The sequence below is a fragment of the Aotus nancymaae genome, unplaced genomic scaffold, assembly GCF_030222135.1.
Source record: "Aotus nancymaae isolate 86718 unplaced genomic scaffold, 86718_ANA_hifiasm-v0.15.2.pri h1tg000072l, whole genome shotgun sequence".
Lineage (NCBI taxonomy): Eukaryota > Metazoa > Chordata > Mammalia > Primates > Aotidae > Aotus > Aotus nancymaae.
Window position 1 is genome coordinate 2329461 of NW_026988487.1, and position 22375 is coordinate 2351835.

Genomic DNA, 22375 nt, shown 5'->3' on the forward strand with positions numbered 1-22375 from the left:
AAAACATTCACGGCTGAGAGCAGTGGCTCATACCTGTAATCCCAGAACTTTGGGAGGCTGAGGTGGGTGGATCACCTGAGGTCAGGGGTTCGAGACCAGCCTAGCCAACATGGTGAAACCCTGTCTCTAATAAAAATACAAAATTAGCAGGGTGTGGTGGTGGACATCTATAATCCCAGCTACTCAGGAGGCTGAGGCAGGAGAATTGCTTGAACCCAGGAGCTAGAGGTTGCAGTGAGCCGAGATTGCACCACTGCACTCCAGCCTGGGCAACAGAGTGAGACTCTGTCTCAAAAAAAGAAAAAAAAAAAAACCCACAAAAAACAAAAAACATTCACGTTGTTGTGCAACAATCACCTTCATCTATCTCTAGAACTCTTCATCTTGCAAAACTGCAACTCTGTACCAATTAAATAATAACTTACCCATTCCTCTTTTTCTCTGGTATTTCCAGTAAGTAGTAGTGCTGGGATTAAAAAAAAATGGCCATTTTAAAACCACTGTCAGTTTTACTTTTTCCAACATGGTGGTCACCTGTTCATCGTAAAGAAAATGGAAGCCTTTGTGTGTCCCCTTTTCTGCATTAAATACTGATTATTTACTGATTTTTTATTTAGCATTTATTGGGTCTTTTCAGGTGGGGAAGTGAGACATAGAGGTGAAGAGGACTCCCAAAAGAGGGAGGTACAAGGCTAAGTCTCTGCCCTCCAGCATTTTCACTTTAAATCCAGGAAAAGCTGAAAGTACAGAGTCCAGGAGTCCATGCACTGAAATTCGAGGCACACAACCTCAGGAACGAAAATAGAGGAGGGAGGCTTAGAGCTAAGCTGGGTTTTGGAGGCTAGGCAGAAAAAATAGAGGAATGGATTAAGAAGAGCCTTGTGGAGTAGCCTGGCTAACATTGAAACTCTGTCTCTACTAAAAATATAAAAACTAGCTGGGCATGGTGGCAAACGCCTGTAATCCAAGCTACTTGGGAGGCTGAGGCAGGAGAATCGCTTGAACCCGGGAGGTGGAGGTTGCAGTGAGCTGAGATTGTGCCACTGCACTCCAACCTGTGTGACACAGTGAGACTCTTTGGATAGACTGGGAGCTGTTTTTGGGCAGACCATTCATTCACCTAGAAGAAGGAGGCATTCAGTGAGGATTCGCAGAAATGAGGCTCTCAGTAGGTAGGGCAGCCACTCCTGTTTATTTCCCTTATTGAGCATCTTTGCTTCTGAACAATGCGAGGCGATGAGGGTCAAAAGATGAGTTTCTATTACAATTACAGGAGCATTTATGGAGTATCTACTCAGCTCACACTGTTACTTCACCGAATTCCCCAAAGAACCCTGAAGGTATTATCTTCATTCTACAGAATAATCTGAACTAAGGTCACACTGTCAATAAGTAAGAGTGCTGGGATTTCAAATCCAGGCATTTCTTTTTCAAAGCTGAGCTCTCAGACGGTGGGAACTCAGGAGGTTGAGGCAGGAAGGTTGCTTGAGCCCCGGGGTTTCAGGTTACAGTGAGCTATGATGGTGCCACTGCACTCCAGCCTGGACAACAGAATGAGACCCTGTCTCTTAAAAAAAAAGTTGGGATATCCTTCAATATTTAGAGAGGTTGAGGTTTTCTTGCAGGGGCTAGAGGGTGGGGCATAAGCTTAGCAGATAAAATTTCTCTTTGCTCTGAGCCTCCATCCTCCCCAGGCATTTCGTACATACCTTGCATTGTATTTTCCTATCACTGTTGAGATTTTCAGATTATCTTGAATGGTTGAAGAAAATTTTTTTTTTTTTTCTGAGATGGAGTCTCGCTTTGTCACCCAGGGCAGAGTACAGTGGTGCAATCTTGGCTACTGCAACCTCTGCCTCCCAGGTTCAAGCGATTCTCCTGCCTCAGCCTCCCAAGTAGCTAAAGGTATGTACCACCACACCTGGCAAATTTTTGTATTTTTAGTAGAGAAGGGGTTTTGCCATGTTGGCCAGGCTGGTCTTGAACTCCTGATCTCAGGCAATCTGCCCTTCTTGGCCTCCCAAAGTCCTGGGATTACAGGCATGACCTACTGTGCCCGGCTGGTTGAAGAAAATTGAGATGGATGGGTCCAAATTTTCTCCCCTTGTCTGGGCAGCTAAGATGGGAAATGGTTATTCTGTTGGAATGAAATAATGCACTGAGAGGGAGCTGAACAAAGTAGAAGAAAGATCTGAGTGGTTAGAACTTAGGTGTCAGCCTCAGCTTGTCCTTTTGCAGATGGGAAAGGTGTGGGATCTGGGATCACTATCTCTTTTCCTGGGAATCTGTTTCCTCACCTGAATCCTCCGTATCTCCAGAAGCCTCATAAAATAAGTGGAATAAGTATTTTGAGTTCTAGGAACCTCCATCCTTTGACGCTTCTGGAAGGTACCAAGGGCTGGAGCTTTTGGCTGATCCCCCCTCCTCCTCTTTTGTTTGGGTTCAACCCAGGGGAAAACGGGAGCTTGGGGGGAAGGGCAGGGATTGAGATGCTTCCCTTCCCCTCCTCCCCCTTCCCCCCACTCCCAGCAGGAAGGGACAAAGAGTTGACCTTTGTTACATACAGGTCTACACAATCATAATTCATAGTTCATACATGTTAGTTTCTTTTTTCTTTCTTTAGACAGGGTCTCCTTTTGTCGCCCAGGGTGGAGTGCAGTGGCACAATCACAGCTCATCGCAAACTTGACTTCCAGGGCTCAAGGAAGAGCCTGAGCCTTCCAAAGTGTTGGGTTTACAGGCACCAGCCACAGAGCCTGGTTTCATACATGTTAGTTTCTAAAAAACAGTAACCCAGTTACCTTTTTTTTCCTGGCAAGCAGGGACAGCCTGCACAGTGTAGTGACACTTGCTGGCCAGTGTCACCTTGACCTCTCCGAGCCCGTTTTCTGACCTGCAGAACGGAAGTAGCAATATTCTCAGTCTCCCCTGGTTGTTGAGAGGCTCAACTTGTGGTAGTTCCAGGTTCACAGTGTGGGCATAAAGAAGTACTTTGTGAACTCTAAAGCACCATGCAAAGGTGAGTTACTAACAAATCATTCATTGATGACACCCCTAAAGGGCTGAAAGGTCATTCTCACCCCCAAACAAATGTCCTACTCTGCATGGGGGCGAGCATGACTTCTATTGTGACTTGGCTGTGGAGCTTCCCAGAAGGCCTTCTGTGGAGACTTGCCTGGGAGGAGAGAGTTATTTTCTCTGCGGCCCCGAAGGCTCCAGGTTCTGTGCCCCCACCCTGCTCCCAGGCCTCAGTTCCTGGCCCCTCAGTGGGAGGCCTCCTGCCCCGTCCCGCCGCCTCCCGCGGCCCAGCCAAGGTCTCGAAGGAATGCCTCCTCCCGGGCCATTTTCTCCCCTCCAGCCTGTGCGGCCCCACTTCCAGCCTCTCCCCGGCTCCCCACCCCCAACCGGTTGCCACTTAAATGCTTGCAGGCCTGGTGCAGGCGGGAAGCCCCCTCCCCCACAGGACCACCTCAGTCACAGCCCTGACCACGGGGAGGTCGGGTCTGGATTTACTAAAGGACCCCAGAGGGGGAGCCTGCCCCTAGCCGATTGCCTGGCTTCGCCACGGGGTCGGGTTTCGACTGGCCGGTGGCTCTGGAGAGAGACAAAGGGCAAAGTCCTGGTCCCCACCCCCACCCCGCAGCCCCTGCCGCGGGTCCCCTCCCCCTCGGGGCCCAGGGCGGGTAGCCTTGGGCCGCTGGTCTCCACCGGACAGGTTTGTAGTGTGTCGGGGCGCCCGGGGGCTCTGGCGGTAGAACATTCGAGACCGTGCGGAGCCCTGTGGCGGAGGGGCTGGGGGCTGCTCTGTCCCCCTCCTTGCGCGCTGCGGCCTCAGCCCACCCAGAGGCCGGGGTGGGAGGGCGAGTGCTCAGCTTCCCGGGTTAGGTGAGAGGGGCTGGGGAGGGGGCGGCTTTGGGCACAGGCGGGGACAGCCCGCCCCTCAGCTGCACCATCTCAGTTCTCAATTGCCCGTTCACCAGGGCGCCCCTCCCCCGCCTCAGCTGCCGCCGCCCTTCCCAGGCACCGTCTCCCTCAGTGGTTCTCCCCCCAGTCTCCCCGTCAGTCTCCCCTCAGTCCCCGTCCCCCTCAGTGGTTCTCCCCGCAGTCCCCTCCCCCCTCAGTCTCCCCTCAGTCCCTGTCCCCCTCAGTCTCCCCTCAGTCCCCATCCCCCTCAGTGGTTCTCCCCTCAGTCTTCCCCTTAGACTCCCCGTCTGTCTCGGCGCCCCCCAGTCGCTGTCCCCCTCAGTGGCCCGCTCTGCTGCGCTTTCCCGGCTCCACCACCGTGTTCTCCGCCTAGGTCCTCTTGGCTCTCGAAGAGTTGCCCCTCCTCCTGGTCAAAGATAGGCGGGAACCATCTTGGAAGGCACTCAGTCCTCCCAGGCAGCATCCGTGGTGGTAGAGCATTCTAGACCGTGGGGAGCCCTGGGGAGGAAGATCTCTGCAGAGAGGGCACTTGAGGGGAAGGAGGGCCACGCGGGGCCGTGCAGGGGAGAGACTGGCTGAGGAAGCCCCTCCAGGAGGAAGCCAGCAGTGGTGCCGGTTTCCTACCAGCAGGTCCTGGTTGCCAGCTGGTGGGAGACGCGGATCCCTGATCCCTGAGGGCTCCTGCGCAGCGCTGGCCACTAACAGGCACGCACACGCTTGTGGGGCTGGTGCCCAGATGCTTGCCCATCCTCACCAGGGGTCTCTAAGGACCCCGAGGAGCACGCGGATGCCCGCTGGGTCCTTCTCACAGTGCAGTGGGAAGCTGCCGAAGTCGGATTGCTTTGGAGGCCGGTTTGGTTTCCTCTCTTTGCTTCTGAGAGGGCCACCTCGGTTGTTCCCTCCAGAGGAGAGAGCGGGACTCTGTCTCTTTCCAAAGCACCTCTTATGACGCCTTCCACTGGGTGCCAGCTCCATCCTCGGCTGGGCCTCTGAGCGCCCGAGGGCCCGAGCGTGCGCTGTGTCGCCCAGGTTAGAGTGCAGTGGCTCCATCTTGGCGCACTGCAGCCTCCGCCTCCTGGATTCAAGCGATTCTTCTGCCTCAGCCTCCCGAGTAGCTGGGATTATAGGCGCCCGCCACCACACCTGGCTAATTTTTGTAGTTTTGGTAGAGACGGGCTTTCGTCATGTTGGCCAGGCTGATCTCCAACTCCTGACCTCAAGGGATCTGCCCACTTTGGCCTCCCAAAGTGCTGAGGTTATAGGCAGAAGCCACCGCGCCCGGCTATGAGCGTGTGACTTTTAAGCTTTCTGTAGAGAGCGGGGGTGAGAGCTAAACCATCATCTCCAGGGAGGCGGGCCGGGCTGCAGATGGTCTTCTTGCGCCCTGCCACCTTTTCCTCTGTCGTAGCATAGTGAACTTAGTAACCTTCCCGACCTCCAGGGAAGATTCTGGAAACTCTTCCCTTCCCACTGCCAGTCTGAGAAGGATGGTGAGCAATGTCCTTGAGGGGACCTCTCCATCTCTGCTTCTAGCAGGAAGGTTCAGTTGCACAGCTCCTGTTGGGTCACCTCTTTTCCATTTGTCCTCACACTTTGGGTTTGTCCTGATGCTTTTTCTCCACATCCCTCAGTCCACCCTGCAGGCCCCCCATTGTCTGTGCTCCTACATGACCAGCTCCCCTTTGGGAGCCACTCAAGGTTGGGGAGAGGGTGGCAGGTGGCCCAGGCTGATGTGGAATTTGTCTGGAAAGAGCTGGGCTGTCCCAGAGCTTCTGTTTTGGCCTACTCACCGCCGGCTGCTCAGATGGGTTTCTTGTCAAACTGTTTCTGAGATAGGCGAATTGAGCAAAGTATTCATGCTGAGGTTCGCTTGACCCCACTGCCACTTAGCACCTTCCACAAGCTGCTTCCTTCCTCCCCCAGACCAAGATGACATTTTGTGTGGTAGGAATTTTTGGTGAGCACCCTTTCACCCTGTTAACAAATCTCCCTGAAAGCCATCCAGCCGTATTATAGGGCACTTAGCTCTTCTGTGAGTGAAATCCTGTGCCCAAATTAGAGCCGCATGCAGTAAAAGCCAGTTGGCACGCACTTAACCATACAGAATATGGGCACTTTTCCTGCTCCTGACATCGGGGCTGTTCAGGCTTCTGCTGTATTAACACTTGTCTTCAGAGAGAAAGTAGCGCAGTTTGGTGCAGTGAGCACAAACAGCCTACTAGTCCTGCCTCCAAGTTGGCAAGTTGATATCCTTCTCTGAGCCTCAGTTTCTCCATCTGTGAAATGACTGTTTCGCATCCTCTCAGGCTTCAGAGGTTTACCCCCTTTCCTTTCTGCCTCAATGTATGAATCTGATGTTTTTCAACTGGAACTTCTTGGTGACAGGTTAAGATGTGTGTATTGCATGTGTCTGTGGTCATGTCTGTGGTCATGTAGGCTGAGTGATTCTCTGTGTGTGTCTGTCCTTATATAAGCTGAGTGATTCCCTTGTCTCCCCTGAATATGGGTGTAAGAGCCTTCCAGAGTGGGAAGAAGGGTTCAGCCCAGAGTAGCTCTTGGCGACCTGCTTTTCCTTCCTACTTTTCCCCAACAAGTAATATAGGAAGGAGGCAGTGCATGTATGCCACATACATTAAAAGACTTTGCTCATAGGGCAACAGATTGCATTCCAGTGGTGTCCTTGCCTTCCAGTCCTCTCACACTCTGGCTTTCTTTGTGATGGTGGCATCTGCTCTGCCCAGTCCCACATCTCCCAGTAGGTCAATGTTTTCTGGCCCCTACCCCTGCCAGCCTGCCACCCGACAGCCCGCCCGCCTGCCTATCCTCCCGCCTGTCTGGCTGCCCTGCCTCTGGATCAGCCTGGCACAGAGCCCTGGGCTTTCGGCCAGCTCCTCCTCCCTTCCCCGCCCCCGCCTCCTTTCTCCGCTACTGCCATGCCTGAAGCGTGCCAGGTCCGCCCCCTTCAGAAGTTTTCTTGGACAATTTTTTTTTTCACCACTTCTCCACCCTGTAGGGATAAGGAGGCGGGGTGGGGAGTAAGGACTGAGTCAGTAGTGATTTTCTGGAAAAGGCAGAGGTTGGCACCTTAGGGCAACTTCCAGATGGGAGGGACAAGTCGGAGAGGGGCCAGCTTTGGGAGGGGGCTTCTACTCTGGTGTCAGCCACATGGAACCCTCTTGTTGAAGAGTCAGCAGAATCACCTACTTCTGAAGGGGTCCGGTGAACAGCCCTCCCTCACTCCCAAGTTAGCTTTGTCTGTTCTCTTATATCAAACCAAACCAAATTAAACCAGGTCCTCTGCTGCACTGTTAATCCCATGAAAGCAGGGACCATGCCTATCACTGTATGCTCAGTACTGTAGCACAGTGCTCAGCACTGTCCGATAGAAATGCAGTGTGAGCCATATATTTAAGTTTTAATTTTCTGTGAACCATATTAAAAAAAGAAACAGATGATATTAATTTTAAAGATATTTAACCCAGTATATAACAAATTATTTCAACATGCAATCAGTATAAATGATTATTAAAGAGATATTTAATCTTTTTTGGGAAGGTGTTCAAATTTTAGAAACCCAGTATTCTAAACTAGATTAAAATTATTTTAATTTATTTGTTTTTTGAGTCAGTCTCACTCTGTTGCCCAGGCTGGAGAGCAGTGGCATGATACCAGCTCACTGCAACCTCAGCCTCCTGGGTTCAAGTGATTCTCAAGCCTCAGCTACCTGAGTAGCTGGGATTATAGGCGTCTGCCACCATACCAGCCAATTTTTTGTATTTTTAGTAGAAATGGGGTTTTACCTTATTGGCCAGGCTGGTCTCAAACTCCTGACCTCAGGTGATCCACCCACCTCGGTCTTCCAGTGCTGGGATTACAGGCATGAGCCACTGTGCCTGACCTATTTTTAAAAATTTCTAAATTAAAATTATTTATTTTACTTTGAGATGGAGTCTTGCTCTGTCGCCAGGCTGGAGTGCAGTGGCATGATCTCAGCTCACTGCAGCCTCTGCCTCCTGAGTTCAAGCGATTTTTCTGCCTCACCCCAGTAGCTGGGACTACAGGTGTGCACCACCACACCTGGCTAATTTTTTGTTTTTACTGAGATGGGGTTTCACCATATTGACCAGGATGGTCTCTATCTCCTTGCCTTGTGATCCGCCTGCTTTGGCCTCCCAAAGTGCTGGGATTACAGGTGGGAGCCACTGCGCTTGGCCAAAATTATTATTATTTTTTTGAGATGGAGTTTCTCTCTGTTACCCAGGCTGGAGTGCAATGGCGTGATATTGGCTTACTGCAACCTCTGCCTCCCAGGATCAAGCAATTCTCCCTGCCTCAGCCTCCTGAGTAGCTGGGATTACAGGCACCTGCCACAACGCCCAGCTAATTTTTGTGTTTTTTAGTAGAGACGGGGTTTCGCCATGTTGGCCAGGCTGGTCTTGAACTCTTGACCTCAGGTGATCCACCCGCCTCAGCCTCCCAAAGTGCTGGGATTATAGGCATGAGCCACTGCGCCCAGCCTAAAATTATTTTATTTTTATTTTTGAGACAGTCTCGCTCTGTCACCCTGGCTAGAATGCAGTGGCGCAATCTCAGTTTACTGCAACTTCCATCTTCAAGCGATTCTCCTACCTCAGCCTACTGAGTAGCTGGGATTACAGGCTTGTGCCACCGCACCCAGGTAGTTTTTGTATTTTTAGTAGAGACGGTTTCATCACGTTGGCCAGGCTGGTCTTGAACTCCTGACCTCAGGCAATCCGCCTGCTTTGGACTCCCAAACTGCTGGGATTACAGGAGTGAGCCACTGCACCCGGTATTTTTAAAAAGCCTACAGCACCTGGTATTCTCAGGTAGTCTCCCATCTAAGTACTAACTGGGCCCAAATCTGCTTAGTTTATGAGATCAGACGAGATTGGGTGCATTCAGAGGGGTATGGCCATAGACTATATTTTATTTTGTTTATTTATTTTGAGATCAAGTCTCACTGTGTCACTTAGGCTGGAGTGTAGTGGCATGATCTCAGCTCACTGCAACCTCTGCCATCCAGGTTCAAGTGATTCTCCTGCCTCAGCTTCCTGAGTAGCTGGGATTACAGGCATCTGCCATGGCGCTTGGCTAATTTTTATATTTTTAGTAGAGATGGGGTTTCACCATCTTGGCCAGGCTAGTCTTGATTTGGTGATCCACTCATGTCGGCCTCCCCAAGTGCTGGGATTACAGGTGTGAGCCACCCCGCCTGGCTGTATTTTATTTTATACTTACAGCACATTCCAAATTCAGGTGCTGGGTTTTGACTGGAAACACTTTGATCTGTTTTTAGATTTCATAAAGTTTACGGTTGAAAAAGTTAAACACTTAACAATTTTTTTTTTTTTTTTTTTTTTTTTTTTTGAGACGGAGTCTTGCTCTTTTGGCCAGACTGTTCTGTCGCCCGGGCTGCAGTGTAGTGGTGTGATCTCTGGTCACTGCAACCTCCACCTCCTGGGTTTAAGTGATTCTCATGCCACAACCTCCCAAGTAGCTGAGATTACAGGCAGGCGCCACCACGCCCGGCTAAGTTTTGTATTTTTAGTAGAGACAGGGTTTCACCATGTTGGCCAGGCTCTTCTCAAACCGCTGACCTCAGATGATCCACCCGCCTTCCAAAGTGCTGGGATTATAGGCGTGAGCCATTGCATCCAGCCTAAGACTTAAAGTTATAAAATTAAAAATCCAGTTGCTCAGTTGGACTGGCCACATTGCAAGTGCTTCAGTAGAGTAGCCACATGTAATTAGTGACTTTTGTAGTGGACAGCGAAAGTAGTAGCTGTCAAGATAACAAAAAAAGAATAGCTCTGAGCAGCTAGACCCTTATCAGAAACCATGAGGGAAGTCATGGTAACTAGCTTTTTGACTTCTGACTAGAAATCTGATACCTGTTAGATGAAATGAGCGTTAAACCTCTTTGTTGCTTACTCTTTTCCAGCATCCTGGGAACCCCAAACCGGCTCCCAGTCTAGCTTTGTTTTCTGGTTGCCTCAGGCTGATTCCTTCTCTACATTTTGAGATGCCTGCAGGCATGACTGAAGACTTAGATATCATTGGGGTGAAGTTAAATGTGTTAGGTGGGATGGAAGTTAGGGAGTATGTCTTTACTTCATTGGAATCCCTAATGAAGATTCCAAAATCTTCATTAACTCCTGAAATCTTGAAATGCTGTGCAAAGGGTTTGCATTTTACTGTTGGAGGTTTCTTGCCTTTTATCACATTCCTAATAGGAACTGTCTCAAAAAAAAAAAAAAAAGAATCAGTTATTCAGACTATTAGGGCACAGAAAATCCCTCTAATTAAGAAGGTGATTCCTTATAGGTAGATAGCGTTGATTCCTGTCTGGGGACACAGGACCCTCTAAGATGGACTAATCCTACTCTTAGTTTCCCATATATGAGAAACTGAGGTCCAGAGTTGAAGGCTTGACTTGTCCAAGACCACACATGGAGCCAGAAGCTTGGCCTGGCGGTGGGGTGGAGGTGAAGGTTCTAATCTGAAGATTCTGGTTTAATCCTACTTCTTTGCTGGAGATGAGAGTCCAGGCTTGACTCATGACAGAGGTTCTAGGGGAATTGGGGCCCCAAACTTGAAAGATTCCAAAACCTGTTCCCTACCTTGTCCTCTTTCCTTCCTTCGACTGGCTTGCCCCACCCTAGTTAAAAGGCACTCCTCCTTCAAGGGAGGGGCGAGGGAGGACATAAACATGTTTGAAGATGGAACCCTCCCTTCTGGGTATGGGGGCTGAAAGAAGGAGCAGGTTTGCAGAGGATTAGAGAAATCCCATTCCCGGGGCAGTTTTCAGCCTCCTTCCCTAAGACCTAGAGTTCCTATTCACACTGTGCACAGTGCTCTCCTGGGAGGCCTCATTCTGAGACAGTTTCATCTGGTGTGCTTGCTCCTTCCTCCCTGAGACCCCAACCCCTTGTCTCCTTCCACACCCGTCTCCTTCCACACCCGCACCTCCCCCCACCGCCACCCGACCCAAGCTCCTTAAGGTTCTGGATTCTTTCGAATAGAACACCATTAGGAAAATTTCATTACTTCATACTAGTTTCTATTAATTTGGAACTGTTAATGACTTCAGAACTGGGTGAGCTGGAATTACCAGTCTTTTTTGTTTTTACCTTTTTGTTAATGGAAAGAAATATAAACATAAAAGTAGAAAGGATAATGTAATAACCCCTCTGTGTACCACCCATCACTTAGCTTTAACAATTACCAATGCATATGCAATCTGTTTTCATTTTCCCCTGCACTCTGATTATTTTGAAGCAAATCTTAGACGTCATTTTATTTGTAACTATTTCAGTATGTATTGCGAAATTATAAGAATTAAATATGACTTTAAAAGAGTGACAGCAGGAGTGAGTCATGTGCCCGGCTCCTAAATTACACTTTATTTATTTAGTTTGAGACAGGATCTCACTCTGTCACCCAGGCTGGAGTGCAGTGGTGCCATCTGGGCTCACTGCAACCTCTGCCTCCCAGGCCTAGGTGATCCTCCCACCTCAGCCTTCTGAGTAGCTGAAACCACAGGTGGATGCCTGGCTTTTTTTTTTTTTTTTTTTTTTTTTTTGGTATACATACATGTACACAAACACACACACTTTTTTGGGGGGGGGTTTGGGGACAGAGCCTTGCTGTGTTGCCTGGCTAATTTTTTTTGTACACACACACACATACACACAAACACACATTTTTTTGTGGGGTTGGGGGGCAGAGTCTTGCTCTGTTGCCTGCCTAACTTTTTTTGGATACATACACACACACACACACACACACACACACACACTCTCTTTCATTTTTTGGGGGGGCAGGGGACAGAGTCTTGCTGTGTTGCCCAGGCTGGAGTGCAATGATGCGATCTAAGCTCACTGCAACCTCCCCGCCTCCCCGGGTTCAAGCAATTCTCCTGCTTCAAAGTAGCTGGGATTACAGGCGAGTGCCACCACGCCTAGCTAATGTTTGTATTTTTAGTAGAGACGAGGTTTCACCATGTTGGCCAGGTTGGTCTTGAACTCCTGACCTTGTGATCCACCCACCTCGACCTCCCAAAGTTCTGGGATTACAGGTGTGAGCCACTGCACCTGACCCTAACTTCTACTTTAAATGAAGGGAATTAACATGCCAGACTCTAAGATTCTTGATCTCATACAATCCTCCCTACCCACTAAGGTGGTATCAACAGCTATTTTACAGACCAGGGCACTGAGATGGGGAGGTTGGGTATCTTGTCTAAATCACACAGCCAGCCACACAGAGCCACAACCAGAATTTGAACCCAAAGCCTGTTTGAATCCAGAGTCTGCACTGTCCCTATACTGCCTTTTTGATGACATAAAGGGGACAAAAAGCCTTTGCCAAAGTAAACTCACGTTAGGCTGGAGGGCAAAGTAAAAAACACTAAGAGTTCACATGACCCAGTGAACAGTGGGTCTGCACCGTGGAATTGGCACTCTGATAAATCAAAACATCCCATCTATAATTCTTTAAGCTATTAACTTGTTTTTCCAGCTGCCTATTCCATAGTTAGTTGAAAAGTGATTCTTGGGCATATTGAATATTGACATCAATAAATTATTGTCATTTGGGTGCAGTGGCTCACACCTATAATTTCAGCACTTTGGGAGGCTGAGGTGGAAGGATCGCTTGAGTTTAGGAGTGTGAGACCAGCCTGGACAACATAGTGAGGCCCTGTCACTGCAAATTAAAAAAAAAAAAAATTGGAGCCAACCGTGATGGCTCATGTTCCAGCTGCTCAGGAGGCTGAGGTGGGAGAATTGCTTGAGCCTGGGAAGTTGGGGCTGCAGTGAGCCAAGATCCCACCACTGTGCTGCAGCCTGGATGAAAGAGCAATACCCTGTCTCAAAGAAAAAAAAAAGTATAAGTTTGGCTCTTCCCAAATTGAGAACTGTTTTCTTTTCTCTTCGGTCTGAGTCAGTGACACTTCTCTGAACTCTTGAGGTATGAAAGGATGAGAACTCTCAGCCCAGGGAGAGTTCCCAACCTCATCTCCCTCCCAGGGGCCCTGCTCCCTGTGCTCCCAGAATCTCCTACTTCCTACATAGCTTAAGCTGTTGCAAGGATGCTCTTTCCCTCTGTTTCCTCCTAAATCTCCCCCGCTGGGTTTCCAAAGAATGGTCACTCAATCTTTGTGGCTCTTATGCACCCTTCTTGGCCCAGCAGCCTTTGAGAGGCAAGTCCTCAATAGTTGCTATGTATCTGGCAAACTGCCCACCACAACCCCTGCCACATGCCCCATCCCCGACCCAGGACCTGATAACTGCTCTGTAGGTCAATGCAGGCAGAGAGCACCAGAAGCCACAGCATGTTGGCACCCAAGAAAATAGGCTGGTGCAACTATTTCTTTATTGCCAGGGACTGGTTGCTTCATTCTTTTGATCCACAGGTTTATCAGCTATAGGAGGGTGGAGGAGGGTGGGGGGAATTAATGAACTCAGCATTCACTTTCCTTTTCTGAACAATGGATGTTCATCGGTTTAGGCAATCCAGGCATATAGAAGGTGCCCAGGAGATACTACAAAGATAGGGCAAAGGCACTGCTCAACTCTGGTAGAAGCTGGTCTCCTGGAGTACTGGAGTGGGTCCCTGGTCCCTGGACCCTTTTATTGGGGAGATGGAGTTGGGGGGGACTCTAGGCAGTGGTATTTTTCACTATTTCCCCACCAGTGCAGAAATAAAATCTTAATAACTGTTACTATTGTCAACCCTACCTGCCCGCTAGTCTTAAAATTCTAGTTCCCTGGGACTGGGGACTTGGACATGGATTGAGTGCTTACTACATGGCAGGCAGCTTGTTTTATACACTTTTTCTTTGAAGTCTTCATAAAAGCCTTATTCAAGTTTCATAGAAGGTAACTAAGGTTCAGAGTGAAGAAGTAACCAGTTAGGGTGCACTTAGCTTTCATCTGGATCCCCCAAGTTCCCAACACACTGCCTCAGCTCAGCCCACACCAGGCCTTCTGTAAGTATGGAATGAATGAGACTGGAACCAAGGGAAAGGAACACAGGTTACAGTTCTCAGCAATGCCCCATGTGCTTTGGGCCTGAAAGAAATTAGGTAGCACCATACTTTAATAGAAACCAGGCCAAAGGCTTAAAAGACAAAGGTTCTTCGTGGCCTGTGTCTCCCTGCCTGCCCTGTTGTGTTTTAATCAGGGCTGGGGGCTTTGCTGAAAGGAGGCCTGGAGGGGCCTGGAGTGGGTTCCCAGGGTGGGGTGTGTGCCCTGGAGGGCTGGGTGAGTCTTTGCTGGTTGGGGTGGGGGAGGGTTGCCAGTATGTCTTTTCTTTCATTGGTTGGGTGGCCCTGCCCTCCTCTCCCTCCCTCTCCTGGAACATTCCAGACATTCCAGACGATCTGCCTGCCATTGCTTTCAGGATATGGATTAACATCCCAGCAGAGATTTGATTTCACCACTGCCACCCTTCTCCCTCCCCCTATTCCCTGCATGAAAGAAAGCCCCTAAAACTAGGAGTTTGAAGTGAGAGGGAATTTTGACCTTTGACCTTAGATTGTACTAAGGGACCCTCTTGAAAGAGCACACTTTAAACTGGGCTCCTAAGCTGGGGTTCCCTTAGGCCCTTACTGGTTTGAGCCACCCCCACCTCTTTGCCCTTCATTCAGAAGTGTTCCCTTGAGGGGGTCCTGGTCCTGGTCCTAGGTAATATCTGTTACAGGTGCTAAACTGGGTATGTGTTCACAACCTTTCAATGGCATGGCCATTTCTTTTCCCCATTTCTCCAGCAATTTTGCTTTCATTGTGAGCGCTTCTACATTTTCAATCTGTCTAGTTGGTCATCAAATGAGTTGTGGGAAGTTCCTCACAAGGGTAGATGTGGGGGTTCCCTCTTGGCCAATGAGTTGAATCATAAAAAGGTGGTCTAGTGGCATCTGGGGAACTGGATTTATATCTTACTGTTTTGTCCTGCTATAATCTGACCTACTCAGGTCAACTTCATGAACAAACCAAAGAAGAGAGCCGCAGACAGAGATTCTCTTCAATACTTATTTTCTTCATTCCCCATTATTTCATCCCTGGGAGAGATTACCTTAATGTATTTTATGGATGAAGACTCTCCACATTTAGAATTGCAGGCTAGAAATGATCATAAAGACCTTGCTGTACCTGTTGTAAAGCTGGAGATATCGAGGTCACAAGGGTGAAGCGAATGAACTGGCCCAGGACAGCCAAGTTCAACACTTTGATAGCCAGAGCTTAGCATCCCTTTTCCCTGGCTCTTATGTTTTCAACACCCCTTTGCCCAAGCTTGGCAAGGGCTGATACTGTCCCCATTGCTTGTCAGGTTGTTATACTGAGGTCTGAAGCTTAAGAGAGGCTTAATGAGAGGAACAGCCAGTCTGGGTGCAGGTTAAGGGCTAGAACTGGACTTTCTTACTTTATAGTTAAGTTTTCCTTCAAGCCACTAGAATTTTTTTGGACATTGTCCCTGGACTAAGAGTCTGTGATCAAGGATAAACAAAGATATAAATGGCAGTTGACCAATGTATCAAGTCAATTTAAAAATCTTAAGCCCAAGGATTAGTGCATTGATTTGGGTGGTGAGCAAGTGATCTGGGAGTCAACCCTGAACCTGAAAGCTTTCCTCAAGAAAAATTACTTTTTTTTTTTGAGTTTCGTTCTTGCTGCCCAGGCTGGAATACAATGGCACCACCTTGGCTCACCACAGCCTCCGCCTCCCGGGTTCAGGCCGATTCTCCTGTCTCGGTCTCCTGAGTAGCTGGGATTACAGGCATACATACCACACCCGGCTAATTTTGTAGTTGGTCAGGCTGGTCTTGAACTCTCGACTCCGGGTGATCCACCTACCTCGGCCTCCCAAAGTGCTGGGATTACAGGCGTGAGCCACCGTGCCCTGCGTTTTTTATTTTTTATTTTTAAATGGAGTCTTACTCTCACCCAGGCTGCAGTGCAGTGGTGTGATCTCGGCTTACTGCAACCTCTGCCTCCCTGGTTCAGTCGATTCTCCTGCCTCAGCCTCCCTAGTAGCTGGAATTACAGGCATGTGCTGTAACACCCTGCTAATTTTTTTTTTTTTTTTAGTAGAGAAGTTTCACCATATTGGCCAGACTGGTCTCCAACTCCTGACCTCAAGTGATCTGCCCACCTCGGCCTCCCCAAGTGTTGGGATTACAGGCGTGAGCCACTATGCCTGGCTAAAAATTACATTTTAAAGATGGGAAGAAGAAATTACCCAGGCATGGTGGCCATGTGCATATAGTCCCAGATATATAGGAGGGTCGGGGGCGGACTTGATCCCAGGAGGTCTAGGTTACAGTGAGCTGTGTTTATGCCACTGCATTCCAGCTTGGGTGACAGAGCACTTTACAAGATTGTTAATAATAGTAATGATAATAAAGATGGGAAGAATAAAGTACTGTATAGTACTTAACTTGAGAGAAGGGAAGGTAGTGGTCATTATGCTGACTTGTGTATATGTTAATCACTCCCACCTTAGTATTCACAGATGCATGTATTGTTACACTTGAAGTACTTATATTTTCTAGCATCACCTCACCAACCTGTGAAAAGGTATTATCTCTGTTTTACATAGGAGGAAACAGCCTCAAAGAGGTTAAACAATTTTGTAAAGGTCAATACTAGTAAGTGGAGCATAGGTTTAAATCCATATCTGTGCCAAGGGCTTAACCACTGCACTATATCCTGCTGTGATTTGTTTGAGTATATTATTTCACCTAATAAATTGTGAACACCTTCAACCAGGAAGTTTGTCTCTTCTGTTTATTTCTGTGTCTCCAGCATCTGGAACAAAGTAGTGCATGAAGTGTAGGTATCAATTAAATAGTTGTTAGATTAATTAATAATAATGTCTTGGGCCGGGTGTTGTGGCCCATGCCTGTAATCCTAGCACTTTGGGATGCTGAGACTGGTGGATCACCTGAGATCAGGAGTTTAAGACCAGCCTTGCCAACATGGTGAAACCCTGTATCTACCAAAATTGCAAAAATTAGCTGGGCGTGGTGGCGGGAGCCTGTAATCCCAGCTACTAGGGAGGCTGAGGCAGGAGAACCCGTGAAGCAGAGATTGCAGTGAGCTGAGATCATGCCACTGCATTCCAGCCTGTGTGGCAGAGCAAGACTCCATCTCAAAAACAAATAAAAAATAATATCTTACTTAACTTTGTATTCCTAGTGCTTGAAACATAGTCGTGGTAACCTGCTTACTGAATAAAAGAATGAGCAAGAAAGTAGTGAGACAAGCAAAACAGTTGTGATTTTTTTTTAAGGGAATATTACTTGAGTGCTTAGAACATCTGATTCTGCATTCCTAGGTGTGGTAGTATTCATGATAATTTTGGTTTATTTATTTTTTGCCCTGCCTACCCCTCGATAATTTTGGTTTTTAAAGTGAGGTACCCCTATTCCATGTCTCCATTCCTAAAAGGTCATCATTCTTAGATTTTAAGACAATGGTGTTGGTGAGCAGAACGTAGGGAAACAGAAATCGAGGCAAGGATTAGAAACTGCGAGTTCGCAGACCCCTAATACATTCAGAGGTTTCTCTAACTCTGCTCCCTCTTTACTTTCAGGAGCCGGAAAATTCAAATCCGAAATATTCCACCCCAGCTCCGATGGGAAGTAAGTGTTTGGGGGGAAATTCTCATTTTTTTCCCTCCCTCCTTCCCTTCTTCCTTCCTTCCTCCCTCCCTCCCTCCTCCCTTCCTTCCTTCCTTCCTTCCTTCCTTCCTCTCTCTGTCTCTCTCTCTCTCTCTTTTTCTCTTGTTCAGAAACATGAGCATGAGTTTGGGGGAAATTCTCAATGGGGTGGGATAGTGGAGCCTGGAAAGTAAGTCTGGACCAGCTGGAATTGCCAGAAATGATTGGGAGGTCTGGGGCCAGGCTAGGGAGGCTTGGGTCTCATGTTGATTTTTTGCTTTTTTTTTTTTTTTTTGAGATGGAGTTTTGCTCTTGTTGCCTAGGCTGGAGTGCAGTGGCACGATCTTGGCTCACTGCAACCTCCGCCTCTTGGGTTCAAGCTGTTCTCCTGCCTCAGTCTCCCAAGTAGCTGAGATTACAGGCAAGCACCACCACGCCCGGCTAATTTTGTATTTTTGTTAGAGATGGGATTTCACCATGTTGATCAGGCTGGTCTCAAACTCCTGACGTCAAGTGAGCCACAGCGACTGGCCTCATCCTTTCTTAACCCACAGCTCCACCTTTTGGGTTGTGCCTATGGTGAGAGGCTTTAGGGAGGTAGATGAGTGTTTCCTGACCCCTAAACTTGGTAATGGCAGAAAATACTTTAGGGACTCAGGCAGCTCAGGTCTGTTTCCCAAAAGGCCCTCAAGGCAAAACTTAAGTACAGTCCTGCAAAGACACCCCATCAGCATTGGCACCCCAGAAAGGTCACACTGGACAGGTAATAATGCTGAAACCCTACTGTGGCTCTGCCTATTCCCCATTGCTTTGGGATGCAGAGTGTCCAGTGGCTGATTTGCAAGGGTCCTGTGACTCTCAGAGTAAGTACCTTTCTTCCCTTCTCCATGCTCCTAGGTACTGGACAGCCTGCTGGCTCAGTATGGTACAGTGGAGAACTGTGAGCAAGGTAAGAGTGGGCTGGGCATGGGGTGGTGCTCATGGTAGGGGCTGGAGGAGTTCGGTGCGTCTACTCTGCTTCACTTTCCATGTGAAATCTACGTTGGAAACCAAAAGAAGAAAGGTAGATAGAATGTGTTACACAGGGAGTTACATTGGATTGGGGGCCTGGACTCCTGGCCTAGGCTTTGGGTCTTGGTTATCTGTGGGACTGGGTTTCTTTTCTGTTTAGCAGAAAGCTTGAACAAAGCCACTCCTTCCCCACATGGAGACTCTAGGCTCTTAGGGATCAACCAAAGTAGAAATGGCTATTCTAGGATTTTAGAAATTGTCTTAGAACAGAAATCTTGCATTCAACCTGAGTTCCTCAGCAGCCATTTTACTTTAAAAGCTTCATGTTTACTTGTTTTTGGCTGGAATAATCAACTGATTGTCTCTTTTTAGAAGCTCTGATTGGTAGCAACATACTTTGGTCAATTAAAATAAAAGGCAGAGGATTTATTACTTAGTTAATGTAGTTTGCTAGGTAAACAAAATCTTTTGAAGAGTACGCCTACAGAAGGAAAAATGATAAAGAATTCTAGGTCATAAAGTTTGCCAGCTGGGTGCAGTGACTTACACCTGTAATCCCAGCACTTTGGGAGGCCAAGGTGGGAGGGTCTCTTGAACCCAAGAGTTAGAGACTAGCTTGGGAAACAGTGAGACTCCATGTCTACAAAAAATTAGCTGGGAGTGGTGGTGCATACCTGTAGTCCCAGTCACTAGGGAGGCTGAGGCAAGAGGATTGCTTGAGCCTTGGAAGTCAAGGCTGCAGTGAGTTGTGATTGTGTCACTGCACTCCAGCCTGGGTGACAGCAAGACCCTCTCTTGTCTCAAAAACAAAACAAAACAAGTTTTGTCCATTTAGTAATGGAAAAAAAGTTTCTCCATTACAAGGGTTATAAGTTCTTTTCTAAGGAAATGACTTTAAATAAAATGAAGTGATTTTGGTTGGACATAAGGTAGTCTTTAGGTAGACAAGATACTGGGTTAGGTTTGGAGATCTTCAAGAAACAAATAGATCATCACTTAGTTTGAGATTTAAATATTCCTCTGCAAATTATTTGTGGAAAGGGGCAAGCTATAAATGATTACAAATGATGAAAATCTTTACCCACCCAAGAGTAAACTGCTGAATCTATCAAACAGGTTCTAACCTGCTCTAATCCTGTAGCTTGCCTTTTATCTTAAATGCCAGGATACAATAGGACTCACTGATAACTACTGCCCAGTACTGTTCACAGTTTAGACTAATGAATAAATTACTCCTGGACAAATAGAGAGTAAGATTGAGCAGTGGCTTGGGAGCAAGTGCATGCTGAGTTTCACTAAGAGGCATATAAGGAGTCAACACTAGTTTAAATTTATCCAAGGCTCACCAGGGAGCGGTAACACACCGTATCTGGAAAGGATATCTGCTACCTGGAGAGAACAGTATGGGAAATGTTTGACTTTGTTGGACAACAGAGAAAGTCTTTGAGTCTGCTCAAAAGTCACTTTCTGAGTGAGGTCCATTCTTTTTACCTATCCCATCTTCTTTCATCTGATTTATATTTCTCTATAGCAGTCAACACTGTCAAATATTCTGTAGAGTTTGCTTATTTATTATGCTTATTGTTGTTTCTCTCCATAAGCTCCACGAAGGCAGAGGTTTTGTTGGTTTACTACTGTATTTCCAGTCACTGGAAGATTGTTCTTGCAGAAGCGTCCTTACCACTGAGGAGGGAGAGACCTACTGATGAAGGCCAAAGCAGTTAAGAGTGGTCTGGGGCCCAGTGTGGTGGCTCATACCTGTAATCCCAGCGCTTTGGGAGGCTGAGATGGGAGGAATAGCATTAGCCCAGGAGTTAAAGGCTGCAGTGAACTCTGATCACGCCACTGTACTCCAGCCTGGATGACAGATTCTTTGCACTGAAGTTTGTGGCCAAGTGCCTTATCTGTCCTCAGTGTTGTGGGGGCAGAGGCTTGACTTAAGTCAGGGTCCCCCACCCCATGGTTGAGCAAGTCCAGGGGACCCAAATTCACAAGACATTGATACAGGAGAAAGGTTAACTTTATTTATTTACTTACTTGTTTTAGAGGCAGAGTCTAGCTCTGTCTCCTAGGCTAGAATGCAGTGTGATCATAGCTCACTGCAGCCTCAGATTTCTAGGCTCAAGTGATCTCCTGCTGCTTCAGCCTCCCAAGTAGCTGGGACTATAGGTGTGTACTACCACACCTGGCTGACTTTTTTTTTTTTTTTTAATTTTTGTAGAGACAGGGTCTCCCTGTGTTGCCAGGCTGGTCCCAAATTCCTGACCTCAAGTGATTCTCCCACCTCAGAAGGTTAATTTTAATAATTGTAAATGAGAAATATGTGCTCAGACTACTTGGGATTCTAATGTCAGCTTGCCAAACCATTCTAGTTAGAGCCAAGAACTTTGATGGGATCTATGGCTAGCATCCTGAGGCTACAATGGCCACATACAAGACAGGAAATCTTTTCCCCTGGAAAACTTGGAAATTCTTTTATTTTCTTTCTAGACTTCTACAACGACTTCTGTCAGTCCATTTAGCTGGATTTTTTTTTTTTTTTTTTTGAGACTGAGTCTTGCTCTGTCACCCAGTCTGAAGTTCAGTGGTGTAATCTTTGCTCACTGCAACCTCCATCTCCTGGGTTCAAGCAGTTCTCCTGCCTCAGCCTCCCAAGTAGCTGGGATTACAGGCATGCGCCACCACACTTGGCTAATTTTTGCGTTTTCAGTAGAGATGGGAGTTCACCATGTTGGCCAGGCTGGTCTTGAACTCCTGACCTCAAGTGATCCACCTGCCTCTGCCTCCCAAAGTGCTAGGATTAGACACAAGACACCAAGCCCTGCCTGATAGATTTGAATTTTCAAGTAGCTCCCTTGAAATGGTAAATTTTTTTGCCTTTTTATTCAAGTTGGAGTATGTGCCAGATGTCTTCAGTTGTTTTTTTTTTTTTTTTTTTTTTTGGGAGAGTCTCCCTTTGTTGCCCAGGTTGGGAGTACAGTGGTGCGATCTCTGCTCACTGCCACTTCTGCCTCCCAGGTTCAAGCAATTCAAGCAATTATCCTGCCTCAGCTTCCCTGATAGCCAGGACTATAGGCGTGTGCCACTATACCCAGCTAATTTTTGTATTTTTTAGTAGAGACAGGGTTTCGCTGGTCTCCTGGGCTCAAGCAATCCATCCGCCTCGCCCTCCCAAAGTGCTGGGATTTGCCAGCATGAGCCACTGGGCTTGGCCTGCCAGCTGTCTTCTTGGTCCCAAAATGTGGAAAGCTGGAGCTGGGGATTCATTGGTTGGACCTCCGGATTTCCCTGCTCTGACACTGCCCTCTGTTTTCTCTGCAGTGAACACCGAGAGTGAGACAGCAGTGGTGAATGTCACCTATTCCAACCGGGAGCAGACCAGGCAGTGAGTGGGCTGGAAAGTGGGGCTGGAGGTGGTGGTGGGGGCTCTGGGGGGGATGGTAGGAGCTTGGTCCCTCTTTACTCGGGGTCTAGGCAGGCTGGGGTCCCCACCGGGGGTTCTGATATTAGCCTAAGTCAAACCCAGACTCTTGCATAAAAGGTTTCTTCACGGGGGTTCCGTCATGTCCTTTGTTTCAGGGATCTCAAAGGCTCAGAAATATCAGGATTGATAGCAAAAATACATAGAAGGGAGGGATCCAAAGTCCTCCCAGAGAAGTGGGAAATCCCTTGCCGAGAAAAGGTCCACCGCTCATTGGTCTCTGGTTGCTCCAGCACCTTAGAGTCCTTTGCTGTGTTCAAGGCGCCATCTAGTGA

The 22375-nt window shown here is 47.9% G+C and overlaps 1 protein-coding gene and 1 pseudogene across 3 annotated transcripts in view; one reads left to right on the forward strand and one right to left on the reverse strand.

Moving 5' to 3' along the window:
• IGF2BP1 (insulin like growth factor 2 mRNA binding protein 1) overlaps positions 1-22375 on the forward strand; it is a 58401-nt gene that overhangs the window by 12053 nt on the left and 23973 nt on the right. For all 3 annotated transcript variants that reach the window (XM_012451821.2, XM_012451823.2, XM_012451822.2), the window contains exons 3-5: positions 17542-17590; positions 18506-18557; positions 21941-22004. In XM_012451821.2, coding sequence (XP_012307244.1) covers positions 17542-17590; positions 18506-18557; positions 21941-22004 — 165 coding nt within the window. The remainder of the gene's footprint in view (positions 1-17541; positions 17591-18505; positions 18558-21940; positions 22005-22375) is intronic.
• On the reverse strand, positions 8747-8865 carry LOC135271003 (5S ribosomal RNA; annotated as a pseudogene).